Source organism: Sabethes cyaneus, chromosome 3, assembly GCF_943734655.1.
Source record: "Sabethes cyaneus chromosome 3, idSabCyanKW18_F2, whole genome shotgun sequence".
Taxonomy (NCBI): Eukaryota; Metazoa; Arthropoda; class Insecta; order Diptera; family Culicidae; genus Sabethes; species Sabethes cyaneus.
In genome coordinates this window covers 6106392-6125212 of record NC_071355.1, presented here as the reverse complement: position 1 = coordinate 6125212, position 18821 = coordinate 6106392, and the positions used below count along the sequence as shown (strand labels likewise).

The 18821-nt window shown below is 37.5% G+C and overlaps 1 protein-coding gene across 1 annotated transcript in view; it reads left to right on the top strand.

Annotated features, from left to right (window-relative positions):
• LOC128744360 (protein tweety-2-like) overlaps window positions 1-18821 on the top strand; it is a 165419-nt gene that overhangs the window by 126790 nt on the left and 19808 nt on the right. Inside the window, exon 3 of the mRNA XM_053841309.1 lies at window positions 7335-7559. Within this exon, the coding sequence (XP_053697284.1) occupies window positions 7335-7559 (225 nt within the window). The remainder of the gene's footprint in view (window positions 1-7334; window positions 7560-18821) is intronic.

Genomic DNA, 18821 nt, shown 5'->3' with positions numbered 1-18821 from the left:
CGATTTTCTTCACACATTCTATTGCAAACCTGTCCCAAATTATCACAGTTCTAAGGTTGACGTCAAACGATACAAGCAAATACAAGCAAATCCTCCAAAAATGTCAGAAGAACAACATGCCCACGCATCATATTTTCGTGAATTTCCAGGCAGCATACGATAAAGTCGAGCGCTAACAGCTATGGCAGATAATGCACGTGTACGGGCTACCCTGGCATTCCCCTATGTGCTTCGCGCGCCTTTCGGGGGCATTTCTTTCGAATCGCGCCGAGGGTTACGGCAAGGGGATAAAGTGTCCTGTATGTTTTTCAACATCGCTAGTGAAGGTGTGATCCGGCGAGTGGGCATCAAAACGAGAGGAACGATCTTCAGCAAAAGCACCCAACTCCTAGTCTTTGCAGACGACCTCGACATCATTACAAGAAACCTTGGGAAGGCGGAGGCAATCTACGCCAGACTAAAAACGGAGCATACGAGGATTGGGCTACAAATCAACGAGTTGAAGACCAAATATATGGTAGGAAGAGAAAACAACAGAGGGGCTCTGTAGCCGCAAGGTTACCGAGTCTGCTTTGACAAGCGAATGGTCATGGGTTCGAATCTTAGTAGAATCAGGCCATTCGATGTCAAAGTGACTTTAGCATGGGTTTATTCTCAGGCCCCTCATCGCCCTTCCTTCATGCTGAGTTCTATATTATCCCGATATGGCCTATTGACAGTGCAAAAATGAGACCCTTATAGTAAAAATGCACTGGTTTTGCTACGCCAGGGATGACTATAATTGGGGACTGTGCGCTGTCATGTGGAACGAGGTGGGTAAAGTAGAGTAAAGTATTGAAAGAAGGGTACCCAATTACACACAAGCACGCATAAAAAAAATTCAATAAGCATATCGCTCACTCAATAGCGACTATAGCCAAAATAAATGCAGTGCGGGTTATACAACAAACACCCGGGCGATATCACAATAGATCTAACCATAATGGTCGCAGTGATGAGTCCATACAGGAAAAAAAAAAAGAGAAAACAACGTTTGCCTGCTGTGGACATTGGCTATTGACGGCGATGAACTGAAAGTGGTTGATAAGTTCGTATTCTGGTCACCGCCGACAATAACACGAGTAAGGAAATTAATCGCCGCATTCAAGCTGAAAGTCGAGAGTACTTTTCCCTCCGCAAGACGCTTCGACAGTAGAGCGTGCCAAGGCATAAACAAAAGGTGAGGTACCCGTTCTTTCAGAAACATGATTTGGCCTGAGAAAAGACGATAATCGTAGGGTGGTGAATCTATTATTACTTGTCAGAATACTTCGGACTTTCGGGTGCAATTAGATTTAAAATCAACGTTGAAATTGTACTTGAAATCGGACTTCACATAGGACATTAAATGAGGCTTGAATTTGGACTAAATTGGGCTTTCAATTTTGAACTAATTTTAGGACTTGAAATTGGGCTTAAAATCAGACGTGAAATTAAACTTGAAATTGGACCAACTGGTACTTCAAGGTTTGCTTCAAGCCGGAAGCAGATACGAAATTGAAAACAAAGTTTTACTTGCAATTAGAATGGTCATTTTCCGTCTGAGAGAATCACACGTTTTACATCATTTTTGTTTTTCATTTTGTATTTCTGTTTTTGTGTCCCGTTTTTCTAATTATTTTCCGTTTTTTCTCCTTTCCTGTACCGATTTCTTGGTTTTTGTTCTCACTTTCTCTTCGTTTTCCTTTTTTTTGTCGTTTACCTTTTTTCTGTCCCTCTTTACTCTTTTTATCTCCTTTCTTTCTCGTTTTTTGGGTTCGTCTGTTCCGTTTGTCTTTGGCGTGATGCGCCGTTATCCATCTTTTCTGTCATATTTTTCTTCACCATCTTTCTCCTTTCGTATCCGGTTTAACCTTTTTCCCGTTTTCCTTGTATCCTTCAATTTTCTTTTTCCTCTCTGGCTATTCTTCTCGTTCTTTTTAGTTTCTCTTTTTTTCTGTTCCGTATTCCCGTTCCGGTATCGTTTTATCCCTTTTTCCTCTCGTTTTCATGTTTTCGCTTTTTTTTATGTCCCATTTTTTTATTTTTCATAATTCATTTTTCTTTTTAAGTCAATTCTTATTTAATTTTCCTCTTTGTTCTCTGTTCCTCTTCTCTTCTGTTCCTGTCCCGTTTTTTGTCATTTACTCAGTCTGATTTTCCTTCGTTCTTCGTTGTTTTTCTTTCTTTTTCCTTGTTCTCAAACATGTTTTTTTCTTTTCCAGTCTCTTTTTATGACACTTTCTGTCTTGGTCTTTTTTTCGAACCCGGTTTTCATCTTCTTTCGCTTTTTAACTCGTTTTCTGTTCCGTTTTTCATTACACTCAAGTATTTTTTTACACGGTTTGTTTTTTCGATTATTAAGAACAGAGCAACATTCATTTATTCTTTTTTGATTAAAGCAGAGGAGCGTTTGGTGCGAAAAATGTTAGACTGAATACTGGGCAAATTTCGATCTGCGGCTAAAAATATTGGGCTTAGCGTGGCACCGGGACTCCAACCCGGAATTTCTCGAATTACAAACAATAACCGTCACCACAAACAATAACGTGTGCGAAAGATGGAATGCTTGGACTGGTGGGACAAAAACTAGATCTGAGACTAATTAATATACGGGTGTGGTATAGTTTAAATGCGTAAAGCACTCAAGTACTAATCGAGAAATTCCGGGTTGGAGTCCCGGTGCCACGCTAAGCCCAATATTTTTAGCCGCAGATCGAAACTTGCCCAGTATTCAGTCTAACATTTTTCGCACCAAACGCTCCTCTGCTTTAATCAAAAAAGAGTTTTACGTTTGACCGCGATAAAGTCAGTACCAGTAAAAACAAACAAAAAAAATTCATTTATTTCTCATTACATTTGCGAGAAGCCCGACATTTGTCACGTAGTTTGTCACGTAGTTTAAGCAAACAGTGTAAAAAAACACTTGAGTGTATCGCCTGTCTTTCCGTTCTACCTGCTATTACGTCTTTCTTTTCTGTCGCATTCTGTTTTCTATCGTTTTTATCTCTTTTTCTGTTCTCGTTTCTCCATTGGAATATAAAATGCCTCCACATTTTCCTTTTCCTCCGTTCGTCAATCCCAGTTTTTGCTCCTATTTTATCCCGCCTTGTTTCTCCTTTCCAGTTTATCTTCCCTGTCTTTCTTGTTTTTTTCGTTTTCTTGATAGTATTTTCTTCTTTTCTTTCATTTTTCTTGTTTTCTTTTTCTTCTCAGTCTGTTTGTTTTTGCCTCGTACTCCCTTTTTTTCTTCTTTTTTTGCAATGTTTATGTCTCGTTTTACCTCCCATTTTGTTACGTTTTTCCTTTTTTCATGCCAGTTTTTACTCTTTTTTCTCACGCACGCTATTCCTATTCCTTCCTTCTATTTGTCCAGTTTTTGTCACGTTTTCCATCGTGCTCCTCTTTGTTTTTTTTCCTTTTTCATTCTGTCTCATTGTTTATTTTTTCATTTGTCGTTCATTTTAACGGTCTTTCATGTGAACCGGTTCATTTGAACTGCTCGTGAGCCGTTCGCCCATTCCTAGTTTAAAAAAAAAACAGTAAAACGGAAGAGAAAATGGCGAAAACGCGATCTAAAAGAAAACGGGGAGGATAGAGAAAAGAGAGAGCTAAAAACAGAATAAAATTAAATCCAATTTACGTCCAATTTCATGTCAAATTCAATACCAATTTGAGATAAATTTTTTAACCCAATTCCAAATTAACACTTCAAGGTCTGTTTTATGTCTGATTGGTAGTAAAAATTATTCTAAATTCAAGTCTAATTTCAAATACAATTTTAAGTCCAAGTTCTTGTATGTTGTATATGAGGTAAAGTATTAAGCCCAAATTAGTTTAAATTCATGTCTATTTTAAGTGCGATTTCAAGTTTCCAATTTCAATTATGATTTTAAATCAAGTTGGACCCAAAAGGGCGGAGTTTTGCGGTAAGATTCGCCATCCTACGATTACTGTTTTTTAGGCTAAAACATTTTACTGAAAGATCGGGTAAATATGTAAAACTTATTTTTAAAGAATTTCCATAGAAAATGCTCTACAGCTCTGCACTCGATAGCGATAGAATGTCATTTCTTTAGCAAAATTGTTTATCTTTATATTTTCTATAACTTTGCCGAAGGAACTATGTGTCTATCTACGAACACAAAAAATGGACGTGTATCGAGCCTTTCGCGAATGCGAAACACATAAAACGCCTGCTTGCCATACTCTCATTTGGGTAGCTGGGGACAAGTGGAACACATACAAGTTTGTAGTATAGTTCCCCCACAATTATGGATCCCCCCATTTAAGCAGAAGTATGATTTTAAAACAATCAATTGTAGCGCATACTATTGTTTAAAAGCAGTTTATAAATGTTTTTAGTTACAGAAATATGTAATCTTTCGGTTGATTCAGTTATTAAACCCATTTATTGTAAGTTTTCCACGGAAATTAAGCTTATGTTATGACTGATCAAATACACAATTATGGATCACTTTTGGAAGCGGTCACAATTATGAAACAATTTTCACCATATTTTGGATCAAAATAAAAATACACTTTTTGCAGCGAATTCATTCAATGAACTTCATTCAAATCATGTAATAACATAAAAATAACATGTTTCAAATCGTATGAAAGACCTTGTGTGGCTTTTGGTCTGTCTTTAGATGCCTGCCGTCCTTCTTCGAAGACACCTACCAATCAGCCTTTGGGAACCGCTTTTCGCGATTTCACGACTGATTTTTTGTCCTGGAAAAGAATCTTAGGCTCACCAGCTGCGTTGACTCCGAAAAGACTAGTATAGAATGAAGTTTTCTTTTTTCTGAATTGTTATTAACGATGTAAGTACAGTGGATCTCGGAAAAGTTAATCGATGCAAGAGTTTAATTCAATCGCTGCTATGTTGCGACTCTGTATGAAACAGTGGAAAGGCGACAATAAACCGAAAAAATGAAAAATAAATATAGAAGGAAATCGCGCGTAACTCTCTAAAAAGTTAAGGAAAAAATTAACGTTTTAGATTGTTGCAAGAGAGCTAACATTCGCTTAACTTTTGCGATGAACCGTTGCATATGTACCATCATAGCGTTTTACTGCCTTACGTAGCTTTCCTGTCCTGAGTAATTCAGAAACAGCATTTTCCAAAAACTCAGCTCTGTGCAGCTTTCGATTCTGCTTAAAAAATGTTTGTAATAGGTGCTAAACTGTTTGAAATTGTAAAAATTACATTGGAATCAAAGTGATCCATAATTGTGAAAAATTACTTTGTTTTGGTCCCTATTATGGATCACTTCGAAAATTACTTATTTTTACAGGAAAACTATTGGTAACCACCAATATTTTGCTGAATCGTAAAGAACTTAGCTTGATCTTTATGTACGAGTCATTTTTTGCTCGAAAATTGGTGATTATGTCACATAGCAACCTTATGAATGAGGAACATACAGCTTATGCTGATTGAAAAAACGACAGACATTTTGATATATTCTCGATAACAACTTTATACGCTCATTGAAAAAGTATCAATGTCGGGATTTAAAGGATGTTTTAAGTGCTAAAAGCTAGTTAATAGGGTATATTTCGTTGCAAAAATGCTTCATACCTTCAAACAGTTAGTTTAACTGAGTTATTTAACTTGAAACACAAAAGTGATCCATAATTGTGGGTGAACCATAATTGTGGAGGGAGTGTAATCTACTTAAGTTTTAAGATGAATGGCTGATTTCATAAATCCGCCTGCCCCATTTTACCCCATTGGCTCGCAAAGCTACGGAAATTTATAGCTTGAATATGCGATAACTCAGCAAGTAAAAGTCCAAGAGATTTGCGGTCTTCTACAAAAACGTGTATTTTGAGAGCTTCGATAATTGCCTAGAACACTCTTTTCTTGTAGAATGCAACTAACAAAAGCTAAGTATAAAAAATCAATTTTTAAAGAAGTTTTAACGAATATGCCCTATAGTTCAGCACTCGATAAAGATAGAAATTTTATTTCTTCAGCAAAGTTGTTTGTTTCTACAATATTTACAACTTTGCCGAAGAAACCATGTCTATATTTTCTAACACTAAAAAGTTATTTTTTTATTTTTATTATAGTAAGCGATGACTAACTTTTGACAGTTTTATATTAAGGGGGATATTCATACGAACAAAAGTGCTTAAGACCATAAATGATAAATCTAAACCAAGAGACACCAGGAAAAAAGTTCCACTTTTCGCCCTTTTGGACTACTGTTGTTTTAGCAATTTGAAATAAGTTACTTTCCAATCTTTCCCAATAAATGTTATTGCTCCAGTTATTGGTTAAAATGTTGTTATTTAAAATGAAATTTCGCTGTTTCCTTATGAACTATCCCTAAAATTAAGGCAGACGTTGCTACAATCTGGGGTGACATTGCGCATCTCGTTTCGAGTGATTTCGGTTCGTTTCGACCACATTAAACAAATGGGCGTCTCGAACGAAAACCACTCGAAACGAGATGCGCAATGTCACCCCTGACTTTTATTGCTATAGTTTACGGTGAAAAAGCACTCATTTCACCCAATGGCGGTATGCCTATTTTACTAGATCAATAAAAATAGCGTCATTTGTACACTCTTCTACAGTCAAAACGTCATTTCGATTCAAAGACCTTGTTAAAATTTTTTTGTTGCTTAGTTTGTTACTATTTCAATCACAACTCCTTACAAGCAAGCTTCCATAGATAATGTAACGTGCTTTATCGTAAAGCGTTCTACCGGTGCGAAAGCCAAGCATTATGAACGTGACACGAATTAAATGTCGATATGTGACACATCGGAATGTTTTGCAGTTGTGTGCCTATTGGATCGATTATATCAACTATCGTTTTGTTCCAGCTACAAATATGTTGGGATGAAAATGTTGATATAAAACTATCAGTCTAAAAAGGTAATTCTTGATCAGAAACCGAATTTACAGGACCATGTCTAATAACTAAGAATTCAAAATAGAAATTATTATTGTGATTGTAACGAACAGTTTTATTTTTAATTTCGTTCACAACCCGGGTGCGGCTTTTCCCGCCGTGTCTGCCAGTAGCTGAAAGCACAGCAACATAGCAGTAGAACGAAAACCTTTCGCACCAGCGCCGACAAAAGCTAAGAAACATCAATTTTCATTAATGTTAATTATATATACTGTAGTGTTTGAACCCGGGCGTACGCCATCCCTTCGCGTCCGTCGTCCGTCGGCCGGGAGAGGAACTCTAATGAATCGCGTAACTGACTGTAACCGTTGCTGTCATCAGCATCTTCTATCGCACTCTCACTCTCTGACACTGACTGCTTTTCTCTTTTTTCCTCCCTTACAGACCGAGATGGTGAAGCAGAATCTCAAATCGAAGGTGGTCCTGTCGGAGCTGGAGGCCAAGTTCGAGCAGCCACCGCAGCTGTACAATCAAACCGCTCAATACCTACTGCAGGACACGGTGAAGATGGTGAAGGACAACACGACGCTGGCCATCAACGCACTGGAAACGGTGGTCTACCTGACGAGGCCCTCCTATTCCGATATGACACTGAAGAGTCTGCTAGATGTGAGTACCTCCTACCAAAATGTATTGATTCTTTACTGTCCTGTGTGACAATTCGAGGAAATGAATAGGTGATGTTCACATGCACGACTGGATGCTGCTACCGGGAATTTTGTGATGCTTTCATTGATTGCGTCAGGCCGTCAGCAGAATAGAAGTAAATTTTTCTGCTTGCAAAAGCTTTCGTGTACACACGACTGACTGGCCGGGACAGGTCGATCGGTAGAAAACACACCTGACAAGACTCGCCTGGGTGGTGATCCTTGGCACTTATAGCTGCGCTGCCACAAAACATGCTGCTTCCCGCAGATTCATTCCAATCGACATTTTAATTACGCTACTCGGTGCTGCAGCACTGTCGTCGTCAACCGTATACTCATCCGCCCGTATGAAGCTTCAACGTCGATGCCTCCCAGAGAAGGGCTTTCATTCTCGTCATCATGGGAATACACCACATGAAACAGCATCCACTATTGCATCCGCGATTCGCTTCTTCACCACATGACGGTCACGTGTCAGTGGTTTCGTAACACTGCTGGGCTACCATCATCATCATCATCATCGTCATCATCGTCATCGGTGCATTATTACCGGTTGCCGTTTTTCGGAGTGGGTGTAACGCGAAAGGACATCCATCCTTCAACTCGGCAACTCCTGGCTGCTGGTCGATGCAGCACGCGAATTTGCAGCTCCTCGCGTGCTTCCGTATGTGTGCCATCCCGCACTGAACACTACTGGCACGGCCATTGTGTCTATTGACTCAGCTGGAAATAGATTGTGAGATGATGATATATTTATCCTGTGCCACCCACCACAGTGCTGCTGTCATCGTCAGGAATCCGGCGCGCAGCACACCGGGCATAATCACGCGCTCGCCTGCTTCTGCAAACCGATGATGCTGGCTGGCTCCCTGGCTGACTCGCTGGTGATGATTTCTTCTTTTCGAATGACTTCAGCTGCAGCAGCAGTGACGGCACTGATGGATTGAATGTTCGTTTGTTATTCGAGTTCGGTGTGACTCAGAGTGCACACAGTCTATGTACGCCTATATTTACTATCAAGGGTATAGATTTTTCGCTGTACTTTTAGTGTGGAAATAAACTGTTGGCTCTGTCAAATCCACTCGGGTCTGAACAGACTGGATGGTCGAAGATGGGACGCCAAACTTTTGCAACACGTAGCTAACCTATTTTGTCAATTGTACTGGTACTGTGAATTTAATTTTAACTAATTCAAACAAATTCTCTTGAATTTCATCTTAATTTGGCTGGATTTTTACTCAATATTGTTCGAATATTAGAATTATTTCCGTATAGTTTTTCTTTTTAGTATTATTCAATTTAGTTGGTCTATTTTCAGTGCTTTTTAAGCCCATTTTGAGTTTGTTCTCAGTCCAATTTCAGTTCATTTCCAGTTCGTTTTCAGATTATTTTCAGTCCGTTTTGAATCGGTTTCCAGTCTGTTTTCAGTCCATTTTAAGTCCGTTTTCAGTTCACTTGCAGTTCTATTTCAATTGCGTTTGAAACCATTTCCAGTCCATCCCATCCGCTTTCAGTCCGTTTTCAGTCAGTTCGATCCATTTTCAATCTACTCTCCACTTTCCAATCCGCTTTTAGTCTATTTCCGGCCAAGTTTTAATCAATTTTCTATTCATTTTCAATCTATTTCATTGCGTTTGCAGTTCGATTTTATTCCATTTTCGGTCCGTTTTCAGACTGTTTTCACTATATATTTTCAGTCCACTTTCAGTTCATTTTCAGTACATTTTTATTCCGTTTTCAACCGTTTTCAATCCATTCTGTTTGTTTTTAGTCTATTTCAGTCCGTTTGCGGTGTATCTTTAATCCATTTTCAGTCTACTTTCAGTCCGTTTTAGGTTGCTTTTGAATCCATTTTGATTCATTTTCAGTCCATTCCGTCCGCTTTCTGTCTGTTTTCAGTCCTTTTTCTGTACATTTTCGATCAGTACATTTGCAATCCATTTTCAATCAATTTTCAGTCCTTATTCAATTGCTTTTGAACCCATTTCAATGTATTTTCGTTACGTTCCGATTGCTTTCCGTCCGTTTTCAGTCTAATTTCGAACAATTTTAATGCACTTTTGGTCGTTTTTCAGTCTATTTTCAATCCATTTGCAGTCATTTTCCAGTCTATTTTCAGTCTATTTTCATTCAAACCTGCAATCTTTTTTCAGGTTTTTTGTAGTGCATTTCCAGTCCGTTTTCAGTCTGTTTCCAGTCTATTTTATATCCATTTCAAATTCTTTTTCAGTCCGCTTTTAGTCAATTTTCAATTTTTTTCGACTCTCTTTTCATTATACTTTCGGTCGACTTCCAGTTCAATTTATGTACATTTTTGGTCCGTTTTCAATCCGTTTTCTCTCCATTTCCAGTCTATTTTTAGTCCATTTTCGGCGTATTTTATTATGGTTTTATAGCTAGCTATAAGTGTGCTTGGACTCGTATCCTCTTCGTACTGCGCAATACGACAATAAAACTAGAGGTAACGATTAATACCGCAATAAAACCTATAAAAAATTCAAGTAAAACCAAGTGGCTTTAGAATTGTTACTTGAGAATAGACTGAGAAAAGATTGAACATAAACTAAAAATCGATTGAAAATGGACTGAAACTGAACTAAAAATCAACCAAAAATTGACTGAAAATCAACTAAATTTCGACTCAAAATCGACTGAAATAGGACTAAAAGTAAATTGAAAATACGCCGAAAATGGACTAAAAATAGACTGGAAATGGAGAGAAAACGGATTGAAAACAGACCAAAAATATACAGAAATTGAACTGGAAGTGGACTGAAAATATAGTGAAAAGAGAGTCGATACAAATTAAAAATGGACTTTAAGCGGACTAAAAAAGAATTGGAAATGGATAGAAAATAGACTGTAAACGGACTGGAAATGCACTGCAAAAAAACCTGAAAAAAGACTACAAGTTTGACTGAAAGTGAACTGAAAATAGACTGGAAAACAACTGAAAATGGATTGAAAATCGACCAAAAATGGACTGAAAGTGGATTAAAAGCAAGCGGCAGCGATCACTGTATGGTGGTAACTCCACTGGGTTCTGCCAAGTAAACGTCTTAGAGCATAGCGCAGGAACCTTGATTGAACTGCTTCTGTTTGACCAAGAAGCCGCGTTTGGGTTCCATATAATAGCTGAGAATTACAATACAGAACGAACAAGACAGAAATACAATGCTCGTAAGCAGTATGGTTCATTAAACTCTTTGGCAACTCTTACGATAAATCCCAAATTTCTGTTCGTCTGTGCTATAATATGCGAGTAATGATTTCTCAAAGACATTTGTGTGTCCAATAGTACCCCAAGATTTTTTATTACTGTTACTCTATTGAGTTGCTCTTTAGAGGAGTATAATTCCGAAGAATAGGGTTTTGCCTACGTAAAATAGCGATCACAGAGCACTTAGATACACTCAAGACCAGAAGGTTTCGGGAACACCAGTCATGAAAATCATTCAGATGCTGCTGTAGTTCAATGCAATCTGCTGTCGAACGTACGATAAGGAAGAGCTTGAGGTCGTCGGCATAGATAAGAAATCGGGCTGATGGTATAACTTGGCAGACGTCGTCGAAAAATAATGAAAACAGTAATGGCCCCAGGTTACTCCCTTGAGGTACGCCCGAGCAGTTTGTGAAACATTGCAATTCATGACCTATTTTTACAGAAACCAATTTACAGACCAACAAGGTATGATTTGAACCATTCTACCATGTTGGGCGACACCCCAAGGCGTTCAGTTTTTTGCCAATAAGATAGAGTGATCAACGCGATCAAATGCTGCCTTAATATCAGTATACAAGGTGTCGACTTGGGCTCCTCCTTCCATACCCTTAATGCAATGGGAAGTAAACTGTGCTAAGTTTGTTGTCGTCGATCTGCCTGGGAAAAACCATGTCGAAATGTAGGTTTTTGCTTCCCGTAATACGATTCCACCAACTAAGATTTCAAGCATCTTGCTATCAATCGGTTTTCCTGTCATAGGAATCAATCAAAATGATTTTGCTAGAAATTGAGATTGACTAACTAAATATATTTACTTTATCAAAACAACCAGTTTTCAAAAATTGCAAAATTTCAATGACGCGTTGATTTTATCAGCCTATCATATCAATTTGCACGATACAATATAATGCGCACATGCTTTAAACGAACTGAGACTGCTAAAAAATCATTATTTATTCTATGGGATATTCCATTATGGTCGCTATAAACCAAATCGTTCAGAATGATCTGTCAGTAAAACTTTAACTTTTCTGCTCACGGATATATTTTCAAGTTGACAAAGCTGGCGAACTGATATTTAGCTTTTGCGAAAAGCGAAAAGCTTTATTAAATGATGGCAGCGAAAGCTTGATCGGTTTTATTGCTGCTTTCAGCAGAGCGTGATACAACTACTTGAGTTTATAACCTGATTCTTGTAGAGGTTATAAAAACATTCTGAGGAGTGAGCCACTTGGTCAGAAAGCAGTTTTACAGCGGTCATTAGAAAGTTCTGGTGGAGCTCATAGTTTTATTAGCGGTTTTATAAAATTGGTCACGAAAATTAGAATTGTTCCTTGGGTTTTCAGTCCATTGTCAGTTAATTTTCTGACCATTTTCATTTCGTTTTTAGTTCATTTCCAATGCACTGCTAGTCTATTTCAGGTCCATTTTCAGTCGATATTCAACCGATTTTCTATTCATTTTCAGTCTATTTCATTGCGTTTTCAATTCGTTGTTAGTCCATTTTCAGTCAATTTGCTATCTATTTGCAGACTCTTTTCAGTGAATTTTCAGTCCATTTTTAGTTCGATTTTAGTCAGTTTTCAGTTTTAAATATAGCTTGAATTTGGATTAAATTGGGCTTGAAATTCTGAACTAATTTGGGTATGGGTATTTGGGTATTGAAAATTGGACTTGAAATTGTGTTTGAAATTGAACTGAACTTCAATTTAGAGTAATTCGGACCGAAAGTTTTACATGAAATTAGACTTAAAACAGAATTTGCTGATTTTATTCGAAATTGGACTTGAAATTTTATTTGAAATTAAAGTAGAAATTTGATTTGGACTTGAAATTAAACCAGAATTTGTACTTGAAATTGAACCTAAAATTGAAATTGAAAATGGGCTAAAAATTAGACATGAATTTGAACTTGACCGTGCACATTAAATTAGACTTGAATTTGGACCAATTTGGTTTTACTTTAAGCCGGACACGGACACGAAATTAGCAACGAAGTTTTGCTTGAAATTAGAATGGACATTTTACGTCTTATTCCCTCACACCTTTTCTGTTTTATCTTTTTTCTCTTTTCCACTCTCGGTTTTTCCTTTTTTTCTCTTTTGCTGTACCGTTTTCTTGATTTTTTTCTGACTTTTCTTTCATTTTTCCTCCTTTTTGTGTCCCGTGGATCCTGTTTCATTGATTTTTTTTTCTATTTCCTGTCCAATTTTTTCTTATTTTCAGTCCTGTTTTCCCTTATGTTTATCACTCTTTTTTTTGTTATTTCTTTCCCGTTTCCTGCCATTGCTCTTCCTCTTTTCCTCTTTTTTTCGTTTCCAGTTTTCGTCTTTCTCTTTTTTTGCTCGTTTATCGTTTCTCGTGTTCCGTTTTTTTTCGTTGTGATGCCCCGTTTACCGTCTTTTATGTTGCATTCGTTTTGTTTGTAGGTCCCTATAAACCTCTCCGGTTGTTTTTTTCTTTTCCGTTTTTTTCGTCCCCTTTCCCTTTTTTTCATCCTTTTCTGTTCCATTTTTCCTTGTTTTTTCCCATATTTCTCCTTTTATATTCGGTTTGACATCTTTTTCCCGTTTTCCTCATTTCCTTTAATAGTTTCCTGTTTTCTTTCTGTTTTTTTTTCTTTTCTGTTCCGTATTACCGTTCTTTGTTTATTTGTTTATTTATTTATTTACTTATCCTCAACTGAATCATTATGCTATTGAGGCGAATGGGAATGTTTTTGTTTCATTTCCCCTATTTTCTCCTTCTCCTCTTTTTTCCTGTTTTTATTTCTCGTTTTTCTTTTTTCATGCCAGTTTTCTCATCTCATCTTGTCTTGTCCCATTTTTCGCCCTTTTCCTGAGTCGTGATTTTCCTCTGTTCCGTTTTTCGTCGTTTTTCTTCCGTATTTCCGTATTCAAGTCGATTTCTCCAATTTTCCTGTGTTCGATTTTTGTCTCTTTCTGTCTCGGTATTTTTTTTCGATCCCGGATTTCGTCTTCTTTCACTTTTTAACTTCTATTCTATGTCGTTTTTCACTGTCGTTTGTCGTTCCGTTCTATCTTTTATTATGTCTTGGTATACCTCCTTTACTGTCCGTTTATCTTCTGTTTTCATTTTTTTTCTACGTGTTTTTTATCCTTTTTATGTCCTATTATTCCTCTTTTTTTGTTCTCATTTCTCCATTGGAAAATGGAATGCGTCAGTATTTTCACTTTTTCTTGTCCTCCTTTGCTCGATCCTGGTTTTTGCTCCTGTTTTGCTTGCTTCTCCTTTCCAGTTTATCTTCATTTTCTTTCTCATTTTCTTCGTTTTTTCATTGGTTTTTTCTTCTTTTCTCTAATTTTCCTAGTTTTTTTCCAATTTCTTTGTTTTTTACTCATTTTTTCTCTTTTCCTCTGTCGTTTTTCCTCTTTTTTGTCTGTGTATGTCTCGGTTTCCCTCCTATTCTATCACGATTTTCCTTCTTTAATGCCAGATTTTACTCTTTTTTTCTCGCTAACGTTTTTCCTCTTTTCCTATCCCGTTTGTTCAGTCTTTATAACGTTTTCCTTCTTGCTCCTTTCCCTTTTTCTTTTTTCTTTTTTTGTTTTTTTTTTTGGAGAGCAGCAAAAGACTTCCTCTAGATTCGCCGGTAATATGAATTACCAAAAAAGTAAATTTTTGAATTGGGTAAATATTCCGAAAAGCTAACTTTTTCAGTCAAAGCTCAGGAATAACAAAAGAAATTTTGATCTTGGAAATTTTGATCGGAAATGGAAATAAATTGGTTTTAACTTAGGCTCGGAAATAGAAGAAAATTGAAATTGGACTTGTACTGGGCATGAAATTAGAATTGTATGTAAACTTATTGAGCGAAAATGGCAACCTGGGCACATTAGTATTGATTTTGAGCCATTTATTCGCCGCTTTTCCATCTACATACAAACAATTTACACAAATGATACAATACACGTATAAATATAATACAAAAATGAGATAACACTGATGTTCATTCGTTGGTAGATCTCCTGTATTTCTCAGAAGATGATTTAAGAATGGAAGTCTGAAATAAAATTCTAAAGAAAACAGCTCATGTGTTGTTTACTCTTTTCGCATAAAGTTTTTCTTTGACTTTATATTCCAAAACCACCCCCTACTTGACCTACTTTTAAAATAAAGCAGAACGTCATAGTATGATTCATGGATAGTACATTACTCAGAACCGTCAAGTTCGGAAACACATCCTCTTTTTGTATCAATATTCCATTAACCCACAATGCAAACGATTTTATACCGAAAAAAAAAGTTCAAATGTTTTGCCGAACAGTCAATTTCAGTGGCAATTGTACGTTCGAAGCATTCCTCATCAAACGAATAAAGAAAGCATGATGAATACATGCAAACCGCGTGTGCGACCGATTGTGGGATTTCAATTTTCGATCCAATAAATCCCTCCCTCCCTGTCGGTTTGCTTCTTCTTCTTCTCATCCTCCTCCTCACCGCCTTGCTATAAAACAACCCGTCGTCGACCGACTGCAGAACAGAAAGCATCCAAATTGGACCTTCCGAGAAAATGGAACCGTTGCATGATGAAGCGGGAAAATTCCATGCAATCTCGCCACGGAAAGGGTTCGAGAAAATTTCCATATCCTTGTGCCATTGTGACTCAACCCACTACGTTCTTTTACTACAGCCGGTAGTGCTCGAACAGAAAACTATGTGTATATCTTCCGTCGGAAATGAAAATTGCTTCTTCCCTCCGTCGTCCACCTTTCCCCAGCGTCACCGGCCCCAGTGCTTCGTATGCTGCGCGGAGAAAAAGTTGAGGAAATTGCCAGTAAGACTAAAATAAACATCCATTAAGCGTCGGACTGTGCTTTCCCAGGAAACACCACGGTCACCGGCTGAACTTCGAAGATCATCACAGCTCGTCAGCTCGTCGGTAACATTTCTATCCATTTTCATTATCGTGTGACCCAAATTTGTAAGTAAAATATTATAGAATTTATACCCTCATTACTGTGTCGACGAGCTGCTTCTTGCGCACTGACTGGTGCCGCCGCAGCCGAGCCACACCGGAACCGGAAATGATTTATCGGCTTAGGATGCGAAGGTCCCCAGCCGATTCGGCAGAAGGCAGCTCGCGATCAACCTCCTGCTTGAACGAAATGAAATTTTCGGAATTTATTGGCATCTGAACTGAAATGGCGCCTGGCGAAGTTTTCATTAGCTTCGTTCGATAGGATTAAGTTCAATTCCCATAATTTATGGCCATCAATCGTTGAATCCCCAATAAAATTAGTCACGCCCGAGCGGTGCCGGTGTTTGCCCGCCTGCCAGACCGTTTCGGTTGTGCAGTTTTTCAAGCTCACTCAATCCACCGACCAACGATCCACTCCAACAGCCAGCCAGCCAGCTCCACTTGATGGGAAAACTTCGCAAAGCTAGCCGAAGTGTTAAAACTATTTCCCTTTACTCCCTTACGGGAGAAACTTGCGAAAGATGCGAAATATTCAAATTAGTGCTTGCAGTTAATTTTCGCCAACTTATGTTTGAACTATTTCCCCATCCTTCCTTCTTTCCTTCCTTCCTTCCCCACATCACTACAATGCTTGTTTGTTGCAGTGCCGAGATGGGAAATTTTCTTTGGGTTTGTTTGGTACTTGTGCGTTGATCAACCGTTTCGAAGAAGGCTTTTTTTTTGCTTTCGGCAGCCATTCCGGCTGATGCCATCGAGGATTTGATTGTGGTAAGTTGAAGGACCGAAACTTTCTTCTTGCCTGTATTCAAATTTGTTTACTCGTAAATTCTGTTTTGTGCTGGAGGTGTCACACAGAAGGTGATGTAAGAGATTAGAGTGGGAAGAAAAAGTCTGATTCAAACAGACATTTTGTGAACCGGATAAATTGACTTGAATGGAAAGCTGGAGATTTTGGACAAAAATATGTTATTTGTGAAAATAAATTGCCTTTTTCTGCTGGTTTGGGGGTGGAACGTTTCGACGAAGGGGATTAGAGGTTGTCACGGCACTTTCTTCTATTTGTTAGTGAAATGGCTATTTCGCCGTTCGAGAAAAATGCCACAAACTTCGACTGACATTTTGTAAATACAATAGCTAGCGGAAAAGCATTCAAATTAAACTCCTTCGCGGTACAATCGATCTTCCTGTACCAGAGATACCTCTGCTGTTCAACCCACGAACCATATTCTAGCAAATTTACATATTACAGTTAGATTGGATCATTGACGAGCTTGAGATGGATCACACTGAGGCACGTTCCTTCTGTTTGAAATTAAATGCCGCTTTCGTGAAATAAGCGTTCCCTGTTCATTTAAATTAAAATATATGCCTGATGACAATTTGACTCGAATGGAATGAAAGTTTAATGAAATTGTGTCACGCACATAGTTTTTAGACTTATCAACTGTGAAAACTTTTCAATTTGTCGGTTTGGTGCTACCTAGGTTAATATTAAAAAGAGATTATTCCACACGAAGACTATACAAAAATTTCCTCGGGTAAGGTGTTTGTGTAGGGTAAAGTGTTTGGAAAGGGTAAGGTGAAATATTACAAAAGTGCTTATTGTAAAGATCGGGCCACTCGAGTAGTCATGGTTGGGCCACCATAATTTTAGGCGCAGAAGCGCAATATTCGCTATAAAATGTTAGTCACGTAAAATTTGACGAAATAAATCAAAATGAATACCTTAAAAACCTAGATTGTTGTTTGTTTTCCATTGTATTCACTTCGGAAAAGGCGATTGTAGCAATTGTAGCAACAAGATCATCAAAATGTCACAAAAATGTAGTTGAAAATAGGGCATTTGTACTTATAAGGGCTGTTTTTCACGAAATTCATTCTTTCTGTGTCTCTACTATCTATATAGAATTTCAATACGTATTTCTTGAATTTTCAGCGATGGCCCATCCTATACAACGTGGCCCGACCACAACGTAGCCCGACCACAACATGGCCCGACTATGACAACATTTTTTTGTGTTCACATAAATGCCTATAACTTTTTTGGTTGGTGAAAAAGACACCAACAAAGTGTCGAAACGTCGGGAAAACATCAAACTTCTGTCTTGATAAATTTCTCCGAAGACTGCCCTGCCAAATATTAACAGTTACTTTACATGTTTACTTCGTTCTCCGGGTCATAAGGCCAACGTCGGTTTACTCTCAGACCAACGCGACTACATGCATTTTTACATGGATCGACCGGGATTCAGGATTCTCTTCCGGATCCAGGCTAAATTAAGTTAGCCACCCTGAGTATATACATTTCGATAATACGTACGCTAAACGAAGCAAAGGTGTTCGTACTATCGAGATATACCTGTATACATAATATACTGTAAAAAAGTAAATTCGTTTTAATATAATACATAATTTATTGAAAATACAATTCAATAGGGTGTCATCATACTTTCCATATTAGTTTTGGAAATAAATTCTTCATATATTATTCATCAGCATAGCATTTTTCTTTGAAACTTGAAGATAGCGCTTGCGCTGGAATTCAGTTTTAAATATTTACATCAAAAAGTTACATTATTAAGTGATTCATTGCATTAAGTTATCATCACGAGCTTTTTTTTTTAGAAGTTGAACCGGAAATTTTATTTGAAATTGAAATTAAATTAGACTTGGACTTGGAATTGGACTTGAAATTGTATTTGAAATTAAAGTTGAAATTGGACATGCATTTGAATTTAGAATTTCGCTCGAAATTAACTTTAAAATTGGACGTAAATTAGATTTGAATTGAACTTCAGATTAGACATTGAATTACATTTAAAATTATGTTTAAGATTGTAGTTCAAATTTTACTAAAAATTAGACTTAAATCAAAATTTGAATATGACCTAAAATTCTGCTTAATATCGGACATGCAATTGGACTTGAAATTAAACTTGACGTTAAATTAGACTTGAATATGGATATGGGCAATGACGAAGTTATACTGCAAACTAGGATTGACAAATCTCTGCGTTTTGCTTCTTTTCTGTTCCTTTCTTCTCTTTTCCAGTCCCGTT